Source organism: Pseudocercospora fijiensis (genome assembly GCF_000340215.1).
Source record: "Pseudocercospora fijiensis CIRAD86 unplaced genomic scaffold MYCFIscaffold_2, whole genome shotgun sequence".
Taxonomy (NCBI): Eukaryota; Fungi; Ascomycota; class Dothideomycetes; order Mycosphaerellales; family Mycosphaerellaceae; genus Pseudocercospora; species Pseudocercospora fijiensis.
This window is the reverse complement of record NW_006921533.1, coordinates 3,509,879-3,527,561: the sequence shown is the minus strand read 5'-3', so window position 1 is coordinate 3,527,561 and position 17,683 is coordinate 3,509,879. Positions and strand designations below refer to the sequence as shown.

The following is a 17,683-nucleotide window of genomic DNA, read 5'->3' as shown; positions in this document are numbered from 1 at the left end:
TGGGGCATACTGCTTCGTCGATAGCCTGCGGAGCCTTTGCTCCACTTTCGAGAAGAAACCACATCGCATATCGATATGGATCGCCCACAAGCACCACCACAGCGCGAACTTGTCTACTGCCATCAATGCGAGAACGAGTGGTATCGCGATGAGCATGGCATAATTTGCCCCGAATGCCAGTCCGACTTCACCGAGATCATCGAGCATAACCACGACCCGCGGGAGGAGATCATGACCGGCCCAGACTTTACTGGCTTCGCACCCGATCCAGATGAGGATGATATTGGCAATTTCGAGTGGCGGAATAATGGTCCAGGTCAGCCGCCTGGTGGTCACTATCATGGCACATTCACCAGGAATATCACACTTGGGGGCGGAGGACAACCAGGTCAAGGCAGCGGCGGCATAGGTGGAGTCTTGTCAGGGCTAATAGGACCAGCTCTACAAGGCCTGCTCGGCGGTCAGCAACAGCCTCGCCAGAACCAGCAAGATCCTCGCGGTCAAGATGGCCCGCGATCTCCTGCTTCTCAGTCTGGCTCACCTGCACAAGGCGAACAGCAGCGTGGCAATGGTAATACGTTCGTGCGGCACGGCTCTGGTCCTGGTTATAGTTTCACCATCACCACATCGGCCAACGGTAACCTCTTCCCGCGCGACGCAAATCAACCACAACCTGTTCACGACCCCCAAGAACATCTCGATAGGATGATGGCACAGATGTTCATGAATATTGGTGCGCGGCCGATGGGTGACGGTCCAAACGGTCCCAGAGGCATCTTTGTGCAGGCTGGTCCAGGTGGCATAATGGGCGGTCCTTCAGGGTTTCCCGACATACTACGACTATTCGGAATGCCACATGGTGGCGTCCAGGGTGATGCCGTCTATACCCAAGAAGCTCTGGACCGCATCATTACGCAGCTGATGGAGCAGCACCAGACGGGCAATGCCCCGGGCCCGGCCACAGAAGAAGCAATCGACGCGCTACCAAAGCGAAAGATCACGGCAAAAGATCAGGGCGACAGTGGCAAGGCCGACTGCTCAATCTGTATGGATGAGGCGGAGCTTGGATCTGACGTGACCGAGCTGCCTTGTGGCCATTGGTTCCACCACGACTGCGTTAAGGCCTGGTTGAAAGAGCACGACACTTGTCCCCACTGTCGTCAAGGCATCATGCCTCGGGATGATGCGAACACTAACCGCCCTCGCCAACCCTCCCAAGCTCCCATGCACGACATGCATTCGCCAGAGTATCAGCGACAAAATTTGCCCGGTGAGTACCCGTTCCCGCGGCAGAGTTCGTCTGGCGAGCGTCGTAGTGCGAGTCCTCGCGCAGAGCGGAGCGGCGGTGTCTTCAGCCGGATGCGAGAAGCATTTACACCTCGCGAACAGCCACCCAGCAACGACGGAGGAAATAGACCTTGAGGAGGCTTTTTATGGATTTTGTCATTGAGAGGGAATTGGGATACTTTCATTTTCATGTAACGTTTAAGCGATTCACTAGCATGGCGTTGACAGGCATTGTAGCAATAGATGACACGAACGGCAGCGTAACGAGACGTCGAGTCGGCGCACGCTCACGTGTTGCCGCTCTGATTCGCCACGCGAGGAGGAGACAACACAGTGATCCGCTGCGGCCGAATGGGCGGAGAGATAGAGGTAGACAAATGGGCAGTGGATTTGTGTAGGTTTTCCAGTCCATTTCATGCCGCCATAGCATACGCGGGTTCCTCAGGCTAGACGAATTTGAGTCACAAGAACTGATGAGAACATCGTTCTGCAGTACCGCGACACTAGAATTCTCAAGACCGTCTCATTCACGAGGTCGCGGAATCCCACGGCGACAGGTGCGGATTGTTCCATCCAGCGAACGTGTTGACTGCGGCCTCTTCAGACAGTTCCGGGTTGCCTGGTGCTGGGCGAGTCGAAGCTGTCCCCGGCACCCTCCCCCCTTACTCCAGATCGGCGGCAGGGTCACTGAGATCCATAGGCACTCAAACGGCGTCATACATGTGACAATGATTCTTCCGAGCCGACCAGCAGTTGATAGCCCGCAGGAGCAAATCAACAACATCATCGCTCGACACGAGCGAGACATGTGGATAATCAGGATGATGCTACGCATGGATCTCATCGGACATCGCATGGCGCACCGGCCTTCCTTGTTAACTTTACGAGGAGATATACCGCCAGTCGTGCGGTGAAAAGGTTTGTCGCCCGAGGAGGTGAGAACGTATTGATTGAATGAGCTTTAGACCCTTGGGTGGTACCTTAGATGGCTTTCGAGATAAGAAACCTCGTACCTAGTATCCTCATTCCTTCCTTTCTCGGGGCCTCGCCGTCATATGCATAATGTCGACATTGCCCGCTCAGCCACGAACTGTGAAGCACAAGAGTGGACAGCCCTTCCGTAACAGTGATCGATCTCTCAGCCACTGTCAGGTAGCACATCATTGTAAGCTGGAGCCAGAGCCTTGCTGATTTCACCCAGCCGGAGTTATTCTCAAGTGGAGTCTGGATTTCGCAACCATTACCTCTTACTGTGTTCCCACCATCAGCGCTTATGCTAGCATGACCCTCTCGCACAGCTCGTAAACCATTGATCGTCGGCGAAGAGGTCAAGCTTCGGACAGTCGGACAGTAAGTTTTAGAGTACCGCATTGTTGTGCATTTCAAACTGGTTGTACGTGCTTCCAAGACAAGCCATAATCTAGTTTGCTGCAGTCGGAGAAAAGGCAGCAGCCTAGTGCATTTTCTTCTTGATAACTGTTTGGCGATGACCTGCCTGATAAGGAATTCAATAGCCGCACAAGGTCACATCGACCATTGATGTCGCAAGATCGTCCTCCTGCCTTGTCGAGAAGTGTCGGGTCTCTTGGCAAACTCCGTGGCATGGCTGCAGACTTCCGCGCCCTCGGCGTGATCGTCTTCGCTGATTCGCTTGCCTTGCAATCTTGACAACCCACAACGCCGTTTCACACGACGTCGACCGCGAATGACCTTGGTGGCGTGCCATTCCATCTATATTGAAGCCGACCGCATCTGGACAACACTGCTTATCTGACAGGTCGGCGACATGGAGAACACATGTCTTGCGCACCTTCTCGCGTGGTCCTTTGTGTTACTGTTCCAATCAACGAATGTCTCAACTCTGGACCCGCATGACTAGAGATATCACAGAATGCATGTGTGTAGCAAGATCCTACCCGAGCAGCTACGAAGCGAGAGAAGCATTAAGAATTGTACCAGTGCATCCGGCAAGAGTTCTCCAAACAGTGCTACGGCCTCGGACGGCGTTCGCCTGCGAGCCTTCCACCCACCGACAATCACAGCCTCGAGATGATCAGGACCGCAGCTCTAATATGAGCATGCGCCCATTAGGCGCATCAGGTAGCCTTCCGGTTGTGACCCGCTCCTCTTTGCCAAGTCAGCCATATCATGCAGGCTTGGTGGCTATCTGTTCGCACCTACCCGTCCTGGAAACATCACTGGCGAGTTAGAAACAGACAAGCTTCTTGCCTTTTCAACTTGTGGTGTCCACTCTGCATAAGGCAATTCTTGGCTGTGGCGGTTTGATGTTCGCTTTTGACAAGTTGCAAACAATTCTACGACTACGAGCCATGCTGGTGCGGTCGATCAATCAGTCCTGTACCGGTCGATTCAGCACGGCATGGGAGATGGAGTGGATGCAGCGGGGCACGGGGAGGTGCAATTCCCTCTGCTCTTCTGTTAGGTATAAAGAGGGCTATCATTGCTGTTTCTTTTCGAGAAGAGCCATCAAGGTCGATCTCAACTCACTCACTTACCTTTCAATTCAATCGCCTTCGATTGGTCAATTTACTTGCCTTTCTGGGATACCATCAGCTCGTTGACTATGAAGACTCAAATCCTCTCCCTATTGGCCAGCATTGGCGCTGCCTCTGCAGAACTCACTCGTTGCGGAACTGTCAATCCAAACGATACCACAATCGCCGAATTCAACGAGGCTGTCAACAATGCTGGAGACCTCAGAGTCCTGGCTGCCAAAGCCGTGACCGTCGACACATACGTACACATTGTCACTACACAAGCCAAGGCTGGAAATTACACTCGCGCCATGGCCCAAGAACAAATGTCAGTGATGAACGATGCGTACGCTGCGCTTGGGATTTCCTTCAACACAGTCACCATCGACGTCACCGTCAACAACGCCTGGGCCACAGCAGCACAAGGCTCCAGCGCCGAGCTCGACATGAAACGCGGTCTCCGCCAAGGTTCCTACGCAGAACTCAACCTCTACTTCACCAGTGACCTCGCCGGCGGCCTCCTCGGTTTCTGCTACTTCCCCAAGTCCCGCCCAACTTCCAAGGACCTCACTCTCGACGGCTGCGTTAACCTTGCCGGTTCCCTTCCAGGTGGCGACGCAGAAAACTACGACCTCGGCTATACCGCCGTCCATGAGACAGGTCACTGGTTCGGGCTGTACCACGTTTTCCAAGGCCAATCTTGCTCTGGACCGGGTGACTATGTCTCTGATACACCGATTCAGAGAATTGCCACGAGTGGTTGCCCTGCGAGCCAGGACTCTTGTCCGAATGCCACGGGTGTGGATTCTATTCACAACTTCATGGATTATTCTTACGATGAGTGTATGTACGAGTTTACAAGTGGACAGAGTCAGAGGGCGAATGCTCTCTACAGTCAGTACAGAGCTGGTAAATACACGTAAGTTTGGAAGCGAGCATGATGGATGGTGTTGGTATTGTTGCATGAAGCGAGGGTGTTTGATGGCGTTTGGTGTAGATGAAGAAGTTTCGGATTGATTTATACCCAGTTGGCCGGTCTACAGGGTTGGCGTGCGTTCCAGATATCGACAGTTGATTGATCCCGAGATAGAGATATACGGATGGATTCAGTTTCAGCTTCGCCTAATTCGACGTGTGTGATACCGTATGCTCCCATCCGAAACTTCATTTTGTGCCCTGATTCTGAGCCTTCATACTCCATTTGTTCGAACAGATGCCACCACTGTTATACGTCACCTCATGATAGGCAATTTGACGATCGCTCTTGACCCACCAGAACATCGTGATTTAGACCTCGCGGCCCAGCGATGTTGCAAGAACCTCGTCTCTACGGAGACAATGATATACGAGATAAAAGATAGCATCAACTTAGTAGGCACATATGAGGTCATACAGGACTTACATGGATGCAATTGCTCCAACGCACTTCGATTCACGGCCTCAGGCATCGAGTCTGAGAATGCCAGTGACAATGGTTGCAACTCATATTACATTCATCAATGCGCAGGCATGTCACCTCGTCGGATGGACCTCAATGTCTAGGGAGCAAAAGACAACGCGGTGAGTAAGAGGTTGGACAGTTCCTTGCGGAAAGGCCGGTCGATCAATCTTGCTTACGCCAAAATAGGGCCAGACCAAGGTAAGAGAAGTCAAGCCCAGAGTGTTGGTAAGCTGTAATGTGAGAGGAAGGAGATGGGAAGAGAATGTGTGCGAAGTCGCACGCCATGTCTTTGCAGGCTATCGTGCGGTGATTGCTGCTCCTGCTCATCATGAGCCGAAATATTGCGCCTCGAACGCCGTCATGCGGACCTCCGCTTTTTCATGATATCCGTAACATGGCCCTTGACTTGCTGCAGAGGGTATCTTTTTATGCAAACTCCATACCGCCACGTCGAATTTACTCCTCTGGTATCTCAATCTCGCCGGACTCGATGTCGTCAGAGATGGCCTTTGGTGATCGGCCGTCAACCTGGCAACCAGTGGAGAAGGCAGTTCCGAGAATCTCCTTGACGGTACCCTTGAGGTCCTTGGCCATGGACTTGAAGCGCATCTTGCGGGCGATCTCGATGATCTCGTCGAGTGGGATGGACTTGGTGTGCTTGATGTTCTTCTCCTTCTTGCGGTCACGCGGTGGCTCCTTGAGGGCCTTGATGACGAGCGAAGAGGCGGATGGGACGACAGAGACGGCAGCTTGACGGTTCTTGATGGTCAAGCGAACGGTGACACGGAGACCCTTCTGTGGAACTTATTAGAGGTGACTTGCTGTCGGTCGAATGGTGATATTGCTTACCCAGTCACCAGTGGCCTTGGCGATATCTTCACCGACCTTCTTTGGCGAAAGACCAAGAGGACCGATCTTTGGAGCAAGGGCAGAGGAGGCACCGACCTCACCTCCGGTGGCACGGAGGTGAATGATCTTCTCCTCGTTGGGGTCGAACTTTGGTGCTGCAGGGGATTGTGAGCGCGTGCTCGCGATGAAATTGTGGTATTTCAGCGGGCACAAGGCGCAGCTGTAGCCATTCCTCGAGAAGGCTGATACTTACCCATGGCTAATGAGTAAGGTGGTCTAGCTCAACTCGATGTCGGGGTGGTGAAGCACGGAGGAGATGGCGGCGGCGGTGGGTGGGCGATGGGCGACGTCGTGCTTGGAGGGAATCAAAATCTCAAGTCGCTTTCCCGCTGTGTGCAAAGCGTCGAAGCTTTCTCTTGGCATTGGAGTCGGCGTCGGCGTTTGATTAGCCTTGTGCCGATGGGCAGCAGTGATTCAGCATGATCTCAGTCAGCAGACCTCCACGAAGCCGCGATTTGACTTGGATGTTTTGACAAGACAAGGTCATCCACGCTTGTGAGAACAGTGCGCTGTATTCTGGCGTAGACCTCACCGATGTTTGCTTGAAAGTCTTCATTGCCATGCCCGCGACGCAACTGTCTTTTCAGCCGGCGAGGGTCTATGCGCCGTACTACACGCGGCAGTCAGTGTGAAGCGTGAAAGCTTCTTCCATATATACCGCATTCTCTGCCTCGCCCTTACCTCATAGCGTGGTATCACGAGCAGCCTTGGGACGCTGGCCATGTCCTCTGATTCACCAACTCCGCGCTCCAGTGCCAGTCCTAGAGATAGGCCAGCCAGCCCGCAAAGTCCTGGAAGTCCTGGAAGTCCCAATCCTCGAGACAGCCGGAATCAACACATACCTCCGCATCCTTCACATCTTAGACAAACGCACATGCCTTCGCCGTCGCCTGAGAATCGTCGAATCGCTCCTGATCTACAGGCAGACGGCATTCATCCTCAAGATCATGCACCCGGCGCCGCCGCCGACGTAGACTTCGATGCTAAACAGCAGGAAGCCACCATTGACGAGCCTCGGGATGCTCCCAATGCCGCAACGGCCTTGCTGAATAGATACAATCATGAGGAACATGGGACATGGTTCGCAAGACCTAAGCATTCGCGTGGCTACGGCAGCTTTGCCAGTGGCTACGCGGAAACAGTTGGGAGCTTTGAGGAACACAGACCGTCGCTGGCTGGCCGATTTCCGACTACGGACGACGTGAACCGGCAATCGAATGCAGGTCTTGTGGCTTCGCTGCCTGATAGCGTCACAGATGGTCTGCTGGGAATGCCGAAGAAACGAGGCACTACACACTGGCTTGCCTCACGAGCCGGCATAAAACGTGAGCGATTAATGTGCGTTTCTGCTAGCCATGGAGCAATACTAGAATCCCTTATTCTGGCTTCAATTAAACCATACGTTTCCGTCTCTTTCAAACTCACTAATGTCTCCATAGGTACATGTACTACTACATTCCAATTACAAACTGGATTCGACAATATCGATGGAAGTTCTTACGAGGAGACTTGGTTGCTGCCATAACCATGGCCTCGTTCTATGTGCCAATGGCACTTTCCTATGCCGCTAATCTTGCCCACATGCCGCCTGTGAACGGTCTGTATGCTTTTGCCATCAATCCATTCATCTATGCCATTCTTGGCACTTGCCCACAGATGGTAGTCGGACCTGAGGCTGCGGGATCACTTCTGACGGGCAGCGTTGTTGCCCAAGCCATTAAAGCTGGCCACTTCAGTGATGATGACGGCATGAAAGCTGGGCAAGTGGGTGGAATGGTCACGGGTCTGGCAGGCGCCATCATTTTCGTTGCAGGTCTACTTCGTCTGGGCTTCTTGGACAGCGTGTTGTCACGACCTTTCCTGCGCGGTTTTATTAGCTCTATTGGCTTGGTCATCTTCATCAATCAACTGGTGCCGGAGATGGGACTGGACCAGCTCGCTGAGCATTCTAGACGAGCACATGGCTCTCCACTCGAGTCTCTGATGTTCATCTTTGATCACATACACGAGGCGAGCAAGTCCACGTGCGCAGTGTCTTTCGGCGCTGTTGGGATAATTCTGCTTCTCAGAGAACTGAAGCGCAGCCTCCAACCACTTCCTAACCTGGGCTGGGTGGTGTTCCTGCCTGATCGATTTGCCATCGTCGTATTATCAGCAGTCTTTGCTTGGCGATTCGATTGGCAAGCTCAAGGTATCGAAATTCTAGGAGATATTCGACCACCCCAAGGCGCCAGGGTCTTTGAGCCCCACTGGCCCTTTGCTCCGGAGAATTTCAAATACGTTAGCGACGCATTTGAGACTGCCTTCATCATTGCATTGTTGGGATTCTTCGAGAGCTGTGTTGCAGCAAAGAGCTTAGGAAGTAGCAATGTCAAGACGCACATCGTCACAAAGACCAACCAAAATGGCACTACAGAAGAGGTGGAGGAGAGTGATGGCATTCGTGGCATCAGCGTCTCGTCGAATCGTGAACTTGTCGCGCTCGGTGTCGCAAACGTTCTTGGTGGGGTTTTCATGGCGCTGCCAGCTTTCGGTGGCTATGGTCGATCCAAGGTGAATGCGAGCACAGGCGGGAAAACGCCAATGAGCAGCATTCTCCTTTCGATCATCACGGTCCTGTGCACGCTTTTCCTCCTGCCGTACTTCTACTACATACCGGTGAGTGGTGTCCACATAGACGAAGAAAATTCGCTAACACGAGCTTACAGAAAGGCGTTCTATCCGCCATGATCACGGTCGTGTCGATCTCGCTGCTAGAAGAGGCGCCCCATGACATCAAATTCTTCTGGCGCATCGGAGGCTATGTAGAACTTTTCCTGATGCTGCTCGTGTTCCTCACCACTTTCTTCTGGTCGTTAAGAGGTGGCATTATTGTTGGCATTATCTTCAGTCTGATCCGTCTCATGAAGCATGCCACTCGACCAAGAATCCAGATCTTGGGTCGCGTTCCTGGCACCAACGACTTTGAAAATGCAGAAGTACTGGCTGCAGAGGATGTCGTCGAACTGGTGCCGCATTCTTTGATCGTCAAGATCCCAGAGCCGCTCACGTTTGCCAACACGGGATCGCTGAAAGACCGTCTACGTCGTCTTGAGATCCATGGTACCCAGAATGCACATCCCGCGCTCCCGCAAGTCCGCAAGAAGGAACACAACAAGAACGTCATATTCGACATCCATGGCGTGACAGGCATGGATTACGCTGCCACGCAAGTACTCCTCGAGATCGTCGAAGAGTATATCAATAATGGCACCAAGGTATTCTTCTGCCGAATACCAAGTAAACGGAATCACGTTTGGCAGCTGTTCAAGACGTCTGGCATAGTTGATGTATGCGGTGGCGAACACAACTTCTTCAAGAGTGTCGATCAAGCTCTCCGAGCGACTGAGAGGGAGAGCACATTCCATCAATACCTAGAGCAGGAGTCTGGGCTCGATTCTGCTGGCAGCGGTGCGGAGGGCTCGATAATGATTCAAGACGATGCGAGCTTTACACAAGACGAGGGCGGGCCACCATCACGACGGAGATCGAAGAGGCCGGAAGCAGATGAGGAGGAGAACGTTGCAGGAACGCGATAACGTCTGCAGAAGAAATGGCCTAGGTTCTTTGCATGATGGTTTTTATGGGCTAGATTTCTTGTTTTACATCTTGTTTTTCGAAAGCAGGCGAGGCGTTCTGGAGACATGTATACAGCAGACGGTGTTAGAAATGATCGATGAAAAGCTTTCTGACCAGCGTTGATGTACAGTGAGCACAGCATTTTGCCTCATGGCTGTATGAGCTGGCAGAGACTCTGTCTACAAAGAACTTCCTCGAGAACAAATCCCAAGTCATGAAACAATGTATACTCACCTGTAATCCAATCCTCCCTTGGCGATAAGAACAGGCTCATGTGGTTGGCCGCTCTTCGATGTTGGTCACAGCATTAACGTCGGCTCGGAAGTGTGCAACAAGAGCACATTGATTTCCTGCAGTGTCCACCGGTCAAGGCATTGTTCTCGAGCCAGGCGTTTGAGGCTCTTCGGTGCATGACATGAATTATGTGGGATCGCGGACTCGGATGTTTCACCATCTCGAAGGACGCGTCACAAAGTCGATGCAAACGACGACTCGGTGTAGATTGGCTTTTGCTTGAAACGCGGGCATTGCGAATTCTGTGCAGAGAACAGTGCCGGCAGAGCGTGTCCAAATGCAATGGAACTTCTGAGAATGGCCCATTATCAGAGGTCAAGAGGTGGGGCTGCAAGGCTCAGCCAGTGGCGGAGGAAGTGGATTCATCAGTGCGTCTTTTTCGGAGGCCGCACGGTTTCCAACCATGCACATGTCCGCACTGCGCAGACAGGACGAGGTTGCAAATAGCATCACGTGTAGGCGATCCAATTCAACGTCTTCGTGCTGGTCACCAGCTGGTGCACCACAGGCAGCGGGGCCCGGACGCTGCAGCCTGCAGCACGGTGGCCGTCATCAAGCCGTGATGATATGCATGAGAAGTCTGGCGGGTTGGCGACGATGCCCAAAGATTAGAATAGGGAGAGCGTAGCAGACAAATCTGCGGTTGGTGGCCCTGGGTAGCACGCGCGCTGCAGCCCGAGCCAGCCACCCGCCGAGAATCTGCAACGCCTCGTTTACGGACGCCGGACGCCGGTCACATGCGTGCTGAGCTTGGTGGTGGTCCTGGTGGTGCTGTGCCGAAGGATCGGATGCTGCACTGGCGGCGCTTCTGTGTGCAATAATAATAGCGGTGGTGACACTTGGCAGAGACACGCTGTGCCTGTTGGCCTCGTCTGCTCGACAGGCTCGACTTGTCCTTGCCCCGGCCCGCAGCAGCTAGAAATTAGAATGGCATCTTCGAGCGTAGCTTTCGATCTGCACGAATGAACGCTGGATGCAGCTGCGCATCCTTGCGCATGGCGTCGCGCTCTCGTGCATGCTGATGCACTAACGAAGTCTCATGTGTTTGGCAGAACGCCATTTGCCAGACAACCACTGTTCTTTTCCGCTCTCTTCCTCACCCTCTCTGCCCTGCCCTGCCCTCGTAGCAGACTCGCGTCGACCATATCGTTGCACGCACCGCGAGCCTTGCGCCATACACCTACCGAGCAGACAGAGAGCCAGGCCTGCGCCGCCGCACAGCCGGGAATCCCGCGAGCCAAGGCAGGCCGTGGGCGTAGACGTGTGAAAGCGGCACATTGCTCGTTACCGGCAGCACGAGCGTGGACGCCAGCTTTGGGAAGAGACGACGACGCGAACAAGCGGACAGGCGGGCAATCATCAGTCCAGGCAGAGAGGATCCACACGGGAGGCAGCCGGGAGGAGCAAGAGCATGCTATGCTATCTATGGGTTGCCAGGAACAGCAATAGCAACAGCAACAGCGACCGTAGCAGCGTTGACGCCGAGCACCTGGTCGCGGAGATACACAGAACGTCTGCATTCCGCGCGCCGCGCCGCCGCACAGTACGTTGAAGACACCACACCCTCCACACACGCCTGCTCCTGCTGCTGCTGCTGCTGCTGCTGCTGCTGCTGCACCCTGCCGCGGACTCTGTAAGCAGCCGCACCGGCGCAGCGAAGCACGATCGTCAGCAGTGCGATCCCTTGCTTGGGAGGCGAACAATTGTGGTCTGGTATCACGCACTGCTGAGGTTGATGCGGGCCCCCGTCGCGCGTTGCCCCCTCATTCCGAGAGCGACACGGCTGTCTGCACGTCGCCATCGCTAATCTATCCGTGCCCGTGTCCGTGCCTGTCTCGCGGCTGCGGCTGCCAGCATTTGTGTGCACATAACATCGCTGGCCCAGCCGGCCCACGAGCATACGTCGTGTAGGCCAATTCGCAGCCAGGCGAACAACGTTGCGTGAACGTATTGGTCACGCGAGCACACGCGAGGCAGACGGCGCTGAGCACATCGGTCGCTGCGGTTCATGATCACCAACAAGCTTACGAGATGTCATGCGTGATATTTTCTGGGCTTCGCAAAGGCATAGGAACTCATCCGCACCGGTGAGCTGGCAAGCCCTCTCAGCGCAGTGCTAGACCTGTGAGCGTCAAAGCCACTGGGCCTGCGCTACGACCAACATGAGCGCCGATGTCACGTACCCGAGCACGGATCGCCGACAGTCATCCGAGTCCATGCCCTTCTTAACTCAAAGATACGCCTTGCCTATTCATCATGCCAGCCTTCGCAGGCACCACAGCCACGTCGACCACGACGAAAGTAGAGGCCACACGCCTCGTGCTGAGAATACCTTGCGACGGAAGACACCCAATGGCACCTTGAACGCGGGATATGATGGCGCCGCTGAGGATGAGACACAGCCTCATAAACATCAACTACTACCTCTCAGCGACACAACCTCCAGCAGACCGATCCACGCGCCCGTGCCAAATGTAAAGCGGACATTCTTGCAACATCAACAACAGCAGCAGCGACACCCGGCCAATCTCAACACATGGAGTTCCCAAATGGGGCCTGGCTGGCAAGCCCAGCCTCATGCGCACTTTCCTCAGCCGTTGAGCACATTTCCCGTGATGGACTCCATGTTGAACCAGATGCCGATGCAGCAGCACTTCAACGTCCAGCAATATTACGGTCAGACTGTTCCGAGTGTCATTCAACCCTCCTTCCAGTATCTAGGTCCTACTGCTTCAGGTGGTCAAGGCACAGGTCCGTACGGCCCATACTGGCATGATGGTACTTATGTCCCTTATCGACCGGCCGCCGTTCGGGATCCCAGATTCTATCACCACCCTGTCCCCACCCCAGCGGGCTTCCATGATTCTTTGCCCAGCTCACAGCTTCCATATCAAGCCAACTTATGGCAACAGCAGCAGCAGTCGAACTCTTTCGCGGCCATACCTGGTGCAGGTCCATTTGCTCAACCTCAGCTATTTTCGCCGGGCCATCAACACACCAATTCACTCGGGCTAGGTTACATTAATTCGGGCCATTTGCTTCCCGACAGCAGATACGCTGCGGCGTTGCAAGCGGCTCCCCAAAGCGGCTCGGATGGCCTCTCACACGACCACACAATCGAAAATGAATTTGGTTCCTCGTCTCCGAATGGCCGACAGCGCGACAGAACGTTTCAATGGGCCCTGCAACAGTACAGGGAATTGCTAGCATTCATCCACCACACACGACGCCAGCAGCAGCAAGCGAGGCACGCACACGGGCAACAGCATATTCCGCCTCGCCCGAGCTTCTACCCAAAGCCACCAAAAGCGTCAGCATCTGGATCTTTGTTGCAACTCACGGAAGCGACAAGTGATGGCGAGGTTCAGAGCGCGAAAGTCGAGGAAGATTCAGTCGTTGACTCTTCTCGTCCCGAATCAGCACCAGAGACCCAGCAAGACGACAGTAGCACACCGAAAGCAGGAACACCACAGACATACTCGCCAGGCGACGTTCAGTTTGTCGACAATGAATATCAACGACGTGCATCGCATGACCAGTATCAGAGAATTAACCAGCAGCCTTTGTCCCAGACTGCCACTCAGCCAATTGATCAGCACCGCACTTTACGCCGTTCAACGGGATCATCGATTGCAAGCATTCTCCCTCCCGTTCTACACGACGACTCCCCGCCTTCTCGCGCCACTCAAGCCTTATCGCTCATTACCAAAATTTGCGACGAGGCAAAGTGGCAGTGGATAGATGGGATGCACTTGGGCGGCTGTTTAGCCTATGGGCTAGGCAATTATCAGAAAGCACTCCGCTGGTATACAAAGGTTTTAGAAATCGACCCCAAGCACCTTGAGGCAACATCAAATCTTGCAGCTACACTGCTTGCGCTCGGGAGACGTCAAGAAGCCGAGAGGCATTGGCAGAAAGTTGTCAAAGCTGCTCCGAATCACTTCGAAGCTGTGGAGCACCTGGTTGGTCTCCTTTGCAACGATCAGAGAAGTAAAGACGCTATCAAAGTCATCGAGTACGTCGAGCGTTGTCTGCGACAGTCCAAGAGTCCGGAAACACTCAAGGTCTCAGATCGGCAGAGTGAGACCTCATCGACCGCCAGCAGATCACCTGCCATATCAGAGCAGTCTGACAAGATATCCTATGACTTTGATGTGGACAACGAAGGCTCCTCTCTACTAGATACGCGGCACACAGCGGAGTCATCTGAGCCCGGCTTTGGGTCGAGCGGCTTTGCCATTCCTGGATGCGATAATGGGCGGATCCTGGCTCTCATCCATGCGAAAGGCAACATGCTGTATGGCTTGGGTGACAATGGCGGTGCGGCCAAAGCTTTCGAAGACGCTGTGCTCATCGCTGCGGGCAGAAATCTAGAAGGCATCCAAGGACTCGTCCATCACATTCTCTCGGTCGTCACATCCACCGTTCAACAACGTCTACCTCATCAAGGCGCGCCAAGACAGCTATCGCCGGAGCCTATCCTCTTGTCGCCTGAGCAGGCCCTTGCAACTGCAAAATTGTGCTTTCCCTACATTGGCGAGCTACCTGGTTTACGGTATGTAACAGGCGGCCCTCAGAGTCTTGCCAGAAAAGCAGTGATTTCAACAACGAGCAACTCGTTGTTGTCGCTCGCCAAGATCTTCCAGGATGGCATGTCGAATGCAAGCCGGTCTGTCGGGGTCACGCCGCTTGCTCACGGCGTCCGGGACATTCTCGCCCTGTACTATCTATCCCTGTCTCTTCAGCCCAGTCCATCCACGGCAAATAATGTTGGCATCCTCCTGGCAAGCGTGCAACAAGTCACCACCCCTTCGCCAACAACGCCGCATCAACGCCTTGATATTCCTGGCGTCGCTCCGGGAAGCGGAGTTGCACTTGCCCTTCAGTATTACAACTACGGATTGCAACTAGACCAGCAACATGCGCATTTATATACCAACCTCGGCAGCTTGCTCAAGGATATCGGTCAGCTCGATGCGGCCATCAATATGTACGAGCGCGCAGTAAGCTGCGACGGTAAGTTCGACATCGCTCTCGCGAACCTCGCAAATGCCGTCAAGGACAAGGGTAGGATCAGCGATGCCATTGTGTACTACAAGCGGGCCGTTGAGGTAAACCCGGATTTTGCGGAAGCCGTCTGTGGCTTGGCGAATGCACTCAATTCTGTCTGCGGATGGCAAGCTCGTGGTGGTATTGCTGAAGATGGTGGCAAGAGAGACAGATGGCATGTCGATACTAACGGCATGCTGCTGGATGCCAGGCAAGCCGGCGCGAGCAGCTCGGGCTGGATCAAGCGAGTCATCGACATTGTCGAGAAACAGCTTGCGGAAGGTGAGACCTGGGGTCGCGGTTCACTGGGGCCAACATCACTTGAAGATCTGGTCCAGCAACTAACCATTTTGGACGGACGCCCTGATGAGGTCGCTGAACGAGAGCGCAGCCTTCGGAAGATGCTATCTGAATGGACAGGACATCGATGGGAAGGTGCCCGGATCACAAGACTTGTGGAGCGTGCGACGAGGCGCATTGGCTGGCACTGGTACCGCGATCTCTACGTGAAGAAGCGACAGCGAACCCCAACAAGCTACAACAGGCCTCGACTGCCAGCAGCACTTTTCGTGCCCGCAGCGCCGACCGTCTTGCCATTCCACACATTCACCTGTCCGATGTCGGCAAAGCAGATCCGACTCATATCGCAACGCAATGGCCTCAGAATTTCCGTATCAACCCTTCGTTCGCCTTGGCTTCCAAAGCAGGTGTACCCGCCCCCGAAACCGCCCTCGCCATGCCTGCGCGTTGGATATGTGTCCTCCGACTTCAACAACCACCCGTTGGCACACTTGATGCAGTCAGTCTTTGGCATGCATGACCTGGACCGCGTGGAAGCACATTGCTACGCGACGACAGCCAGTGACAACTCCAGCCACCGCCAGCAAATCCAGAGCGAAGCACCGGTTTTCCACGATGCAAGCAGCTGGTCCGCCGAAAGATTGGTCAACCAAATCGTGAAAGATGGCATCCACATCTTGGTGAATCTCAACGGATATACGCGTGGCGCTCGCAATGAAGTCTTCGCCGCGAGACCTGCTCCCATCCAGATGTCTTTTATGGGATTTGCAGGGACTCTCGGTGCCGAATGGTGCGACTATCTCCTCGCGGACGAGACAGCCGTGCCTGTGGATACCTTACGGCCATGGCGCAGGAACGTGGATCTGGAAGACAAACTGCAGGACGAAAAAAGTGCAAGCGAGAACGACGAATGGGTGTACGGTGAGAACATCATCTACTGCCGAGACACGTTCTTCTGTTGTGATCATAAGCAGAGCGCGCCTGACGCACACGAGCGGCCACTCGACTGGGAGGAGGAGCAGAGACGACGGTGGAAGATGCGGAAAGAGCTGTTCCCACAACTTGCAGATGACACCATCATTTTCGGCAATTTCAATCAGCTCTACAAGATCGAGCCGACCACTTTCCGCACCTGGCTACGCATTCTCGCGCGTGTGCCGAATTCTATCTTGTGGCTCCTTCGCTTTCCCGACCTTGGCGAATCACACTTGCTCGCAACAGCACGCATGTGGGCGGGAGCTGAGGTCGCTTCGCGTGTCATCTTCACAGATGTGGCACCCAAGCACCTTCACATCTCTCGGGCTCGAATTTGTGACTTGGTGGTGGACACAGCGGAGTGCAACGCTCATACAACTGCTGCTGATGTGCTCTGGAGTGGCACGCCTTTATTGACACTTCCGCGATATCCATACAAGATGTGCAGTCGAATGGCCGCCAGCATCTTGAAAGGCGCTTTGCCCAAGAATGCCGAGGGCGAACGCGCTGCTAGGGAGCTCATTGCTGCGAGCGAAGAAGAGTACGAGGAAAAGGCGGTGGCTCTTGGCAAATCATTTTCTTATGTTCAAGGTGGGCAGGGCGTTGGCCACGGCAGGCTGATGGACCTCCGGAAGATGCTTTTCCACGCACGATGGAAGAGCGCGCTCTTCGACACGAAGAGATGGGTTCAAGATCTCGAAGACGCGTACGAAGAAGCTTGGAAACGGTGGGTTGGGGGCGAAGGTGGCGATATTTGGCTTGAGCACGTCCCAAGGAAGGGAACGTCGACGTCTTGAGTTCGATTCGAGCATGAGCGATGGAGTTAGGATTTTGGTCTTCCATGTTTCACGATTCTGGATTTTGGGAAGGTGTCAGTCATGATCTTGGGCGATATCGGAAATCGGTCGCTTCACAGCAGCTGTGAGATTATGTCATGGGAATAGAGATACCCGCTTTGTTGTGAACGGACCGACGCCCCGTCTCATTTGACTGTCGTTCTCGACCTGCTTGTTTGTATTCAGGTTGGGCGTAAGATGATATCTGTTCGGAGTCCATGGATGTTGGACGAGCTGACGCTTTGAGTACCGTGGGAAATTTAAGTGGCTGGGCCGTGGCCATCAGCAGGTCGACAACAACTAACTGGCGACAGCGTCGTTACTGCCAAGGTGGTACGAACGCTCGAACGGTGAGTTGAGGAATCGGTCACTACTTAGAATTTGGTCTGGCCAAGCAGTGAAATGAGCGCAGCTCGATTCATCAAAGAAAGTCTTCAAGCTGGTTCCATGGCGGATGGCAGTCAGGGCGGCGTTCAGGC

General features: G+C 54.1%; 7 protein-coding genes across 7 annotated transcripts; 4 read left to right on the top strand and 3 right to left on the bottom strand.

The window, feature by feature from the left end:
* Positions 1–75: 75 nt before the first annotated feature.
* Positions 76–1,422, top strand: MYCFIDRAFT_90342 (uncharacterized protein; the record flags this gene model as incomplete). The annotated part of the gene is made up of 3 exons (XM_007925287.1): positions 76–733; positions 797–1,270; positions 1,334–1,422. 3 exons carry the CDS (start codon positions 76–78, stop codon positions 1,420–1,422), a joined length of 1,221 nt encoding a protein of 406 aa, XP_007923478.1.
* Positions 1,423–2,338: 916 nt separating this feature from the next.
* On the bottom strand, positions 2,339–3,160 carry MYCFIDRAFT_171882 (uncharacterized protein; the record flags this gene model as incomplete). The annotated part of the gene is made up of 6 exons (XM_007925286.1): positions 2,339–2,377; positions 2,413–2,782; positions 2,816–2,950; positions 2,977–3,018; positions 3,051–3,111; positions 3,148–3,160. 6 exons carry the CDS (start codon positions 3,158–3,160, stop codon positions 2,339–2,341), a joined length of 660 nt encoding a protein of 219 aa, XP_007923477.1.
* An 855-nt stretch (positions 3,161–4,015) lies between these two features.
* MYCFIDRAFT_6519 (uncharacterized protein) lies at positions 4,016–4,687 on the top strand (the record flags this gene model as incomplete). Its single annotated transcript, XM_007924109.1, has 1 exon — positions 4,016–4,687. A coding segment is annotated over one exon (672 nt), but the record flags the coding sequence as incomplete, so codon positions are not given.
* Positions 4,688–5,476: 789 nt separating this feature from the next.
* MYCFIDRAFT_59293 (uncharacterized protein) lies at positions 5,477–6,424 on the bottom strand. Its single transcript, XM_007924432.1, has 3 exons — positions 6,326–6,424; positions 6,073–6,227; positions 5,477–6,018 (listed from the first exon to the last, which is right to left on the bottom strand). Exons 1-3 carry the CDS (start codon positions 6,327–6,329, stop codon positions 5,680–5,682), a joined length of 498 nt encoding a protein of 165 aa, XP_007922623.1. The 5' UTR covers positions 6,330–6,424; the 3' UTR covers positions 5,477–5,679.
* A 214-nt stretch (positions 6,425–6,638) lies between these two features.
* Positions 6,639–9,937, top strand: MYCFIDRAFT_151075 (uncharacterized protein). Its single transcript, XM_007925285.1, has 4 exons — positions 6,639–7,470; positions 7,572–8,502; positions 8,554–8,790; positions 8,841–9,937. The coding sequence occupies exons 1-4, from the start codon at positions 6,854–6,856 to the stop codon at positions 9,708–9,710; spliced, it is 2,655 nt and encodes an 884-aa protein (XP_007923476.1). The 5' UTR covers positions 6,639–6,853; the 3' UTR covers positions 9,711–9,937.
* On the bottom strand, positions 9,530–12,054 carry MYCFIDRAFT_206693 (uncharacterized protein; the record flags this gene model as incomplete). The annotated part of the gene is made up of 16 exons (XM_007925284.1): positions 9,530–9,923; positions 9,953–10,037; positions 10,092–10,187; positions 10,222–10,286; positions 10,334–10,380; positions 10,437–10,462; positions 10,498–10,538; positions 10,569–10,624; positions 10,678–10,743; positions 10,782–10,849; positions 10,884–10,959; positions 11,005–11,070; positions 11,100–11,147; positions 11,177–11,656; positions 11,692–11,885; positions 11,912–12,054. The coding sequence occupies 16 exons, from the start codon at positions 12,052–12,054 to the stop codon at positions 9,774–9,776; spliced, it is 1,707 nt and encodes a 568-aa protein (XP_007923475.1). The 3' UTR covers positions 9,530–9,773.
* A 224-nt stretch (positions 12,055–12,278) lies between these two features.
* Positions 12,279–17,135, top strand: MYCFIDRAFT_94085 (glycosyltransferase family 41 protein; the record flags this gene model as incomplete). The annotated part of the gene is made up of 2 exons (XM_007925283.1): positions 12,279–13,213; positions 13,682–17,135. Coding segments are annotated over 2 exons (4,389 nt in total), but the record flags the coding sequence as incomplete, so codon positions are not given.
* Positions 17,136–17,683: the final 548 nt, after the last annotated feature.

Excerpts from the sequence above, each read along its gene's own strand:
- MYCFIDRAFT_59293 (XM_007924432.1), bottom strand. Across the intron at positions 6,019-6,072 it reads CCAAGGCCACTGGTGACTGG|AAGGGTCTCCGTGTCACCGT; the intron begins GTAAGCAATATC and ends TAAGTTCCACAG.
- MYCFIDRAFT_151075 (XM_007925285.1), top strand. The coding sequence starts at position 6,854 with ATGTCCTCTGATTCACCAACTCCGCGCTCCAGTGCCAGTCCTAGAGAT. Across the intron at positions 7,471-7,571 it reads ATAAAACGTGAGCGATTAAT|GTACATGTACTACTACATTC; the intron begins GTGCGTTTCTGC and ends ATGTCTCCATAG. Across the intron at positions 8,791-8,840 it reads CGTACTTCTACTACATACCG|AAAGGCGTTCTATCCGCCAT; the intron begins GTGAGTGGTGTC and ends ACGAGCTTACAG.